Raw genomic sequence first — 9,257 nt, 5'->3', positions numbered from 1 at the left:
GAAATTTCAGGCAGAATTCAGTTACTGAGTTTGAACATATCTTAGAAGGTAGCAAGAACTCTCAAACTTTGCTTTGAAACTCTTATATTTGCTAGTGGCAATAAGAGGTACAAATGAGAGACTTTTTAACCTTTTTTTGTTTTAATACTTAAATATTTTAAGATAAATATCTATCATTCAACCTACAGTACTTCAGTATGCAAAGAAATTATTCTTTGGAGACTGGATATTTATTCTGGCAATGCTGCAGAGCTCAGAACATTTTAGAAAATTTAATTTTGAGATTGTCATTAAAAGCTATAGCATGTTTTTTAGAATATGCTCAGTAAAGGCTGTCATTATCCTTTAAAGGTAGATAAATGATCACGAATATTTTTTTAAAAAGAAAAAGAGTCTGAATATAAATTACCATGACTTCACTCTGACTCTTGAGGAAGGTGATGTGCATGGGCTTTGGAGTCCCTGAAAATTTCAGCACTACCACCTGGCTGTGTGACCTCAAGCAAGTTATCTTACCTCTCTGAACTTCACCTTCTTCATCTGTAAAACAGGAGTAAGGAGTAATTTCCTTGCAGGATTGTTGGGGAATATGTCAAGTGCCTGGCTCATAGCAAATTCTTAAAACTTAGTAGTTTTTGGTAAGGGTAACATTCTTTGGATTTATATGTTTCTGGTGTGTTTGCTTGGGGGAAAAGGTTCAATTTATAATAATTCCCCATCCTAAGTTCCCTAAGTACTAGTGATCTTTCTTTGGGCCTGCTGTTTCTCTTATCCTGAGCTAAACTTCCTCTGCAGTCTTAGTTCATGAAATCTTCAGTGACAACAAAGAGTTGGACAGTGGCTAAAACCTTTTTATTTACTTTTTCAGGTTCTTTCTTTTTGCCTAACAGTCCTAAGCCGCAGATTTGAGTTTCAAGCTGATGCATTTGCCAAGAAACTTGGGAAGGCTAAAGACTTATATTCCGCTTTAATCAAACTAAACAAAGATAACTTGGGATTCCCTGTTTCTGATTGGCTATTTTCAATGTGGCATTATTCTCATCCTCCACTACTAGAGAGACTTCAAGCTTTGAAAAACTCAAAACAAGATTGAATTGCACAGGGTCTGCGACTGAAGATATTTCTGATTATTTCTGTCCTGGCAGCATGTTCCTGCTCTTGATGTTTTTAATTTCTTTTTTAAGAGAAAGTATTAAGTACAGAAAAGCCCAGATTTAAATACATTTAATATCTCATTTCAAAAATTATTTTAATAATTTGTTTAAGAAAACACTGGATAAAATTTTAAGGCTTAATGTTTTTAAAGGCATAGTTTTATCTTTAATGTCAAATTTATCATCAGCTTGTAAAATTGTTTGTGAAAATAGAGAACTTGTTTTATTAACACACTTGTATGAAATCTGCATATAAGGTGTTCGGGGGCATATGTTTAAGAGAGGACATCCAACCTCTGAGTCCTCTAACACAGAAACAGTGGTTCCGAATCATTGTGCTCGTACCTAAGTTGAGACTTGTTTTTACTTTCATGCTGTTGTGATTTAACCTGGCCAATCAGTGTTTTAAATAAGGAAGAAAGACAATAATTGGTAAGGCTGATGTTATTTAAACGCAAGTACTTAGAAATATGTCCTACGGTTCTGCCAAATTCTCTGTTCCCTCTCTTGCTACACATGGATCAGGAATTTCCAGTAGTGTTTTGAAATTAGAAATTATGTACAGAATGTTCCAAATCATTGGGTTTTGTTTTTAAGAAAATCTCAGTCTTTATCTTGTTTTCCACTTGGTAATATGGTCCCATTAGGGGTAAACTAGTATTTTTCAAAACATTCAGCCTTTTCCTCATGCCCTTTTATCACATATATAATACATCCTTTTACTTGCCAGAAATTGTCATATTGAACAGGTTTTGCTATTTTTACAGTGGTAGAATGTGGAAAGAAGAAGAAATGACATTTTAAGAGACTTAAAGGTGAAATACTGATGATTCTCTTATGATACTATAGGAAAAAATATATAGTTTTCTATCTCTTTCAAGGACAGAAGAGTTTTTAGTTTTTATTTTTGTAATTTTTATCAGTAAATCATAAGTACTATTTAATCAGGCCTGGTTCCATTTTTGAAAGTTACAGTTCTTGATATGCTAATAATTTTTCTTCTCAAAACAAATGTTATAAAAGCTTTCTTTTCCAGTTTTCAAAGCTGCGTGTTTGACTGCTTCAAAGTGGGATCAACTGTGCACCCTTGGTACCTGGCCAGAAAGTCTTTTGCTCAGCTCATATTTGGGTGATGACTTCACATGGAAGTATAATAAAAATAAAGATCTAGTTTAGTACTGCATTATTTATTTCCTAAGGCTAAAGAGGAGCAGTCTGTGATTTTATCCAGCATCCTTTATCGTGAATTCATGCTGTGATAACTGCCTTTCCTTCCTTCTGTGCCTTTAAATACAAATTTCAGTTCTGCACAAGTGAAACATTAAAAATTGCCAATGCAAATTAATGTACTTTGTCTTCGATTTGACAAAATTTGTATGTCATTTGTTACCCAACTATATATTTATTACCTAGAGGACTGCGTTGCCAGTAGTAGGTAGAAATGGCCCTAATGCTGGATGACGTCAGCACCATCGCTGTGCCTCACAGTGAGTCTTCAGTGCCTTCCCCCTGCTCCACTCCAGAATGTTACCAGTTCTTGCTGGTGTTTCCTTAGAAGCTTCATTTGGAACTGTTCCTTCTCCATTTTCATAACCAGAATTGTCTTGGGCCTCATCTGCATCTTTAGTCTTCCTTACATGTGACAGCAGTAATTAGTTTTTTAATCAGATTGTTTTAACCTGGTCACCTACAATTTATGGGTGGCAGAGGCATAGGTATGGCCTAAGGATACTGGTAGCTTCCTGAGGTATTGACCAATCAGGGGAAGGAGTAGAGAGGCCAACCAAGGAGGGAAAGAGGTGCCACTTTGCACCCACTTTGCAGGGGGCAGAATGAAGTAGATCGAGACAGGTAAAATAGCATGCCCTTAGCAGGGTTGATCTCTGAATCTAAGGCAGAGCCTCTGTTGTATGTAGGTACTGCCTTTATCTGTCTTGGCCCTTTGCTCACATCTGAGAGCTACAAGTAAATTCTGCCTCAGTTCAGGATAGGAGCAGAATTCCTGGGATTGATTCAGTAATTTTAGTATCGATGATGGTTCCAGGTTGGCCTTTACCTTTACCTAGTCTGCAGTCCTCTGCTCTACCAGCTGAGCTATCATCGAAGGAGAGCCGGACTTTACCTTTATATTCTCATTGTTTCCCCTAATCCTTTATGTAGTATTCTTCTCCTTGAGGAAGCCGCCTTCTATTTGATCTTTTTCATTAATCTTTTGGCTTCTTCTGTACGTGTGTACTTTATGTAGCTTTGACTGTTTTGAGTGTTTTATCATCATTAGCAGAAAGCTTACTAAGTACCACTTGCGGGCCTTAAGTTCTGTTCTTGGTGCTATACAAAGAAAATTACAGAGAACTTGTATCCAAAAACTTATGATTCAAGACCCCTCTGAGTGTCAGCTACTGGGGAGATGAGAGACCAGCAAAGGTATCCAAGGACAGTGTGATGAGATAAGAGCCAAAGTAGACACCCCTTTATTCCCAAAAAATATGAGATGGCAGCTGTTGGTGGAAGTGGGTTTGAGAAAAAGATTTTATTTTTTAACATAGCAAATGGAGTTAATACCTGCTTCACAGGGTCTTGTAAGGGTGGCGTGAGATAATGTTTGCAGGGTGTTTAGCACAGTGTCTGATAATAATAAGAGCTCAATAACTGATTAACACTGATAATCGTAATTGTTAATAACGATATTAATAATTCACCATAATCACTACGATATGGATAAGCATGAAAACAAAAATGTCTAACCCAGTCATTTTTGGCTGGCAGTCGGGGTGAGGAGAGGATTGCTAAAGGACGAGGTCAGATTTTGAAAGAGGAGGAGGAACCAACCAGGCAAGGAAGGGCAGGAGGTATTCCAGGGAACAGCAGGCACAAAAACATGAGAACGTGGAGGCATTTTAGGAATTGCAAGTTAGGAGAAATGAGGGTAGAGAGGAAGTTGGGTCAGCTATACGGGGCTGTGTGCCATATAATAAAACATGTGGCTATTATCCTGAATAATGTCATTTAGCTAATATGTATTAGTTCCTGTTAAATACTGTATCTTCTTGTAGGTTCTCAGGGTAAAGCAGTGAACAGGACAAAATCCCCTCCCTTCATAGAGCTTACATTCTAGTTGGGGAAACAGTGAACAAATAGTATTTAGGGAATGAATAAATATTTGCTAAACAAATGAAAAGGAGAGATCAACAGGGTTGGAGAAGAAACTTGCGCTAGGGGGGTGAAGGCAACAAGTTGAAGGTGATGCATCCTTTTTACTTATTTCAGGCCTGGGAGCCAGGTAGATGGTAGAATTAGTCACTGATAGGGGTACCCTGAAGGAGCAGGTTGAGGTGGGGGTGGCTCCAGTTTTGGACAGGTTGAGTTGCAGTGCGTATCAGATAGATTATGCAAAGGGGACAGAGGACACATATCTCCTCATCCACCTAGAGCTAGATTTACTTGAGTTTAGTTGATTATGACCTCATGAAGAGCATGACAGAGGTCCAATAACCAAGGCAACTGGCTATGGGTACTATCATCAATGTAATCCTCGCTTTATGGATAAGAAACAAGCCCTCCAAATGGGAATATTTCTGCCCCTACCAGGATCTCTACAGCAGCCTCTCCACTGCTGCTCCACTGCTGTTGCTTACCTGGCGGAGGGCTTCATCAGCTTCTATGCCCACCCAGTGCCACCATATCGATACTCACTTCAGAAATTGCCAAAGTGACCAGCAGCCAACTTGGGGCCTTGTTTGTTAGTAAAACACTAGAGCTCTGGCTGAAGGCCCATTTCACTGTTGAATTTTTGGTGGCATGGGTTGGATGCTGGCCATTTGGACTGGTTTGCTAAATTACTTGAAACAAAATCTCATCATCTAGACTTCTGCAGCCCAGCCAAGGGCAGGTTTGGAACTCAGTCCTCATAGGCTGATTCTGGAGAAGAAGCTGCTGAACCTCCAGGAAGGGGCTGGGCTGCCTTGATATGATACTCAGTTTGGCTTCCTAAATCCTCCTTTTCCTGATTGTGAACATAGGAGTTGAATTCCTACTTTATTTTTATTGCACTAGATTTTTGTCTCCCAAGGTTCAGTTATTGAGGGGCAGATCCCTGTTCTTGGAGGAGGAAATAAACTGGATGCCCTGGGCCATCTTGGAACATGCCTCAGCCACACACTAGCCAAGACCAAATCCTTTCCTTCCTTGTTTGATGGTCGGTGGGGTCTTCTTTGAGCATCCACTTAATAACCATTGAGCCCCTGTTATGTGCCAAGCACTGTTTTGGGTTTGCTTTTTGGTTTTGGTTTTTGAAACTTTCATTTTTTTCTCTTTTCAAATGACTCTCTTAAGGCCGAGGTTTCAGACACCAAGACAAGTAAAGTGACTTGGCCTATGGAAGGTATTTCATACCTTCCCACTAGGTATGAAATACCTGGAGCCGGCTCAGGGCCAGGCTGCAGCTGCCTCCTGCGGCTCTCATCCTCTTCCCCTTCTCATTGAGCCCCAGATTCTGGATTCCAAGGCTCCTACAGCCCCAGCTGTAGTGGGGCCTTGGGATGGGTGCGGGGGGACTGGGATGCTATGATTCAGTATTTGCCAAAGTACTGAGGGTGAAGCCACCTCTGTGCCCCTTAGGTCTACCCCACTTTATTCTTCCTGTCTATCTTTGGATTGGGGTAAGGATGCTGAGATGTCACCAGTAGTAGTACGCACACATATTGGGGCAAGGAAGGGAGGAGAGAGGGTGGGCCAGCAAGGGGCGTTCTCTGCCCCTGCTGGCTAGAGGAGAAAAAGGGTGCTCCAGCGTAGACGGGGATGCGCAGCCAAGTTTAAGGCGAGGTGCAGGAGGGCCCAGGCTTCAGAAAATGCTAGGACCTCAGGCTGGAGCCCTATGTCTCCCTTCAGGAGGTTCCAGAGCTGGCAAAATGCTGCATTTAAAGAAACAAATGCCCAAATCAACAATGGAGCAAAGGGATTGGTCACTCTGAATTTCAAAAACTCCCACCTTTGCATAAGTCAAAAGCACCTGCCATGCCCTTCCCTGCTTCTGCTGTTTGGAGCAACTTTGCTTGCCTACAAAGCTATAAGGCTGGGAGCCTCCAGAGGTACAGATCAGATCTGAACCTTTCTCCCCTAGATGTCCCCTTAGTGAAAGTGGCGTTAGTGAATAACACTTCTGCTCTCATCATCCAATCTATGTCAGTTTTTCTCATTGGCCTGGGAACCCCTGAAGGGTAAGAGCCAAGCAAGTCTTATCTTTCGCTGCCAGCTCCTGCCCCAGGGCCAGCACACAATGGGTGCCAAACTCACAGAGGACCTCCCATGTGCCAGGCCCCAGGCAAGACACCAAGAGTGCTCTACTGGGATAAATAAGACCTGGCTGAGTTCTTGTCACAGCTGTACAAAGTCTGGGAAGTGATTTGCCCAAAGTTACATAGCAGGTCACCATCCTGACCACCCCCAGGTTCTTCCCATAGATGTTCCTCCAACTTGCTGTGTCATCCTAATGCTCACAATCCAGGATGTGCCCAGAGGAAGGTGCCTTAACCCCTGCTCTCCTCTTCTGGAACCCCTGACTATCGTTCCCAGGCAGTGGAGGCCCAGCCCCAATCCATGAGAAATTAAGCCCAACAATTCACATCCTGGTTTGTACCCAAATTGGGGTTTTTTATTTACAGAAAGGCCTTCGTGGATCTAAGGGAGTGGTGGGAGAGGGTGATGCCAGAAAGAGAAGGGAAAAGGGGGTTTAAATACTTAGATGCGAGGGATGCAGGAAGGAAGTAATGGGGCTGGCTTAAGGGCAGCCGCCTCAGGTAGTTACCCATCAGCAGTCACCTAGTAAGTCCAGTGGATGAAATGGGATCAGGAACCAGCAGAGACCTAAGTCCATCTGTCCCAAGGACAAGATGACCAGTGGAAGATGGTGCAAATCAAGGATACATTTGTTTTAGTAACATCTGAGTGGTGCCACTCCATCCTCTTTGGAGCTTGGACTCTCTAGTGACACTAGACCTGTCTGTTGGCCTCATCTTTTCATTGCGATACCCTCCCTTCCCTTCCTCCATGTTTTAGAATTTCCTTTTCTTAAGGACTCCTGGGTCCCAGACAGAAAGTCTTGAGAAAGCTGGTTTCCTGGGCTGAGGGGTGGGGTTCATGTCCACCCAGAGGGAACCCAGTCTTTTCCCCCCAGGATGCCTGCCAGGCTCTATCCCGGCCTGATGTTCATGGGCCCTTGATGGATCCGGGCTCCGTGAGGCGTGCAGAGGCATAGGCTGAGGCTCCAAGGCAGGCCGCAGGCTCACAGAAGCCAGGCAGCCCCACGGGGCCTGGCAGGCCGGGTCGACCTGCCTCTCCTGGGGCTCCTGGGGACCCTCGGTCTCCATCTTTACCATTGATTGCCTGGCCAGGGCGGCCAGGAAGACCTGTGAAAGGGAGAATGTCAAGACATCAGGGCCTCCTCCTGTCTCCACCCTAGGACTTGTAAGTTCCACTTTTCAGAGGTGGAGGGGGTAGGGTGGGGAATGAAGCCAAGGACACCACAGGTAGAAGGGACTCTGCCCCAGACTAACAGGTTGGGAATTACATCTGGTTGTCAATTACTCCCAACTTCCAATCAATGAGTCTTGAGAGCAAATACCCTTCCTTTCCCTCCATGAAGCAGATTTTGGTACAACCCAGGAAGTCCTCAGAATCCCAGCTGTTTCCAGCCGGACCCCTCCCAGAGGCTCCTGGGTACTCCAAAGGGATGCGAAAGCTGGGTTGCAGAGCATGAGGCCTCCACAGTAAAGAGCCAGTTGTCTATGGGTCATTAATTCCAGAGCTGAGGGGCAGAACCACCTCTGGGCAGGGCCAAGTTCTCACCTGGGATCCCTGGGGGCCCAGGCATCCCCGGGTGTCCACGTCCCACGTCTCCCTGGTCACCCTTCTCTCCGCGTTTTCCTGCAGAGAAAGAAGGGGCTTTAGTTTTCCAGAACTGGAAAATGTTTTTTCTACTTTGGTTGCTATTTAATTTCTATTTCACACACAGCAATTATTCCTATTTTGTGCTAGTTTACAATAGAGGAAATTTGGAAATGACTGCAAAAGTGGTTAAATAAAAGAAGGTCCAGACAAAGGATGGAAGACTCTACAGCCGATAAAGTTCACTACAGGAACGTGCCTAATAATAAGGATAGCTGGCATTCACTATGTGCCAAGCAATGAACTATGTAAATGACCTCTAAATGTAATTAATCCTCACCACCATGAGGTTATTGCTATTAATATCCCCATTTTACAGACGATAAATCTGAGGTCCAGAGAGATTAACAGGTAACTTGTCCAAGGGTCACAACGAGAAAGTGGCAGAGTTTGGACTCATACCCATCTTGTGACTCTTGTGTCTGCCCACTTTACTGTTTTCTTAATCTGCCTCCCCACTTCTAGAGACATGGAAAGATGTTTATGGTGTATCACTAAGTAAATTTAAAACAACCCCCCACCCCAAAATAAAAATAGTAAAAAAAACCAGGTTATAACATAGTACATTTGTTTTCATCAATTTGCTGCCAAGAAAGAAAGCCCAGGAGATCTCGTCCCGGGAAGGGGAATGATGAAAGGAGAGAAAACAGGAGGCTGAGCAACAGGAGCCGAAGCCCATGGTCTGGCCCCCACCCTCACCACAGAACAGCACTCACCTTTGGGCCCCGTGTTGCCAATCTGACCCACAGCTCCCACGATGCCAGGAACACCCCGAGAGCCAGGGTGCCCATGGGGTCCCTGTTTGCCTGGGTACCCAGGAGGACCAGGGGGTCCTGGGGGACCCACCATGCCAGTTGCGCCCAGGGCTTCCCTCTTGGCACTAACAGCCACTTCTGCCAGTTGCTCTGGAGAGGAGAGAGAGAGAGAGGTCTGTGACATGGGTGCCAACTCAGAAAACCCAGAAGGCAGAGCATCCTGATGGCCTCTGGCCCCCGTGGGTGCAGAACAGAAAAGCCCTGTATTTAACCTCCCCTTTTCTCAGGCCCTTTTGCTGAAGTCAAAGGTCCATAGAGAGCAGGGATGTATCTAAGGTCCCCAGGCCCTTATAGGCAGAGCTGGAATGAGCACCCAGGGCTCCAGAAAAGCCACTTGGAGAGACTC

At 44.1% G+C, this 9,257-nt stretch overlaps 2 protein-coding genes across 2 annotated transcripts in view; one reads left to right on the top strand and one right to left on the bottom strand.

The window, feature by feature from the left end:
• Positions 1-2,499, top strand: part of ZMPSTE24 (zinc metallopeptidase STE24) — a 34,829-nt gene extending 32,330 nt beyond the window's left edge. Inside the window, exon 10 of the mRNA XM_011377974.2 lies at positions 869-2,499. Coding sequence (XP_011376276.1) covers positions 869-1,093 — 225 coding nt within the window. The 3' untranslated portion in view covers positions 1,094-2,499. The remainder of the gene's footprint in view (positions 1-868) is intronic.
• A 3,059-nt stretch (positions 2,500-5,558) lies between these two features.
• COL9A2 (collagen type IX alpha 2 chain) overlaps positions 5,559-9,257 on the bottom strand; it is a 16,441-nt gene continuing 12,742 nt past the window's right edge. Inside the window, exons 30-32 of the mRNA XM_011377973.2 lie at positions 8,813-9,001; positions 7,998-8,075; positions 5,559-7,558 (exon numbers count right to left, since the gene is read on the bottom strand). Coding sequence (XP_011376275.1) covers positions 7,359-7,558; positions 7,998-8,075; positions 8,813-9,001 — 467 coding nt within the window. The 3' untranslated portion in view covers positions 5,559-7,358. The remainder of the gene's footprint in view (positions 7,559-7,997; positions 8,076-8,812; positions 9,002-9,257) is intronic.

Source organism: Pteropus vampyrus, unplaced genomic scaffold (assembly GCF_000151845.1).
Source record: "Pteropus vampyrus isolate Shadow unplaced genomic scaffold, Pvam_2.0 Scaffold326, whole genome shotgun sequence".
NCBI classification, from domain to species: Eukaryota; Metazoa; Chordata; class Mammalia; order Chiroptera; family Pteropodidae; genus Pteropus; species Pteropus vampyrus.
Note: the sequence above shows the minus strand (reverse complement) of the source record. Positions and strands in the feature narration are given on the sequence as shown.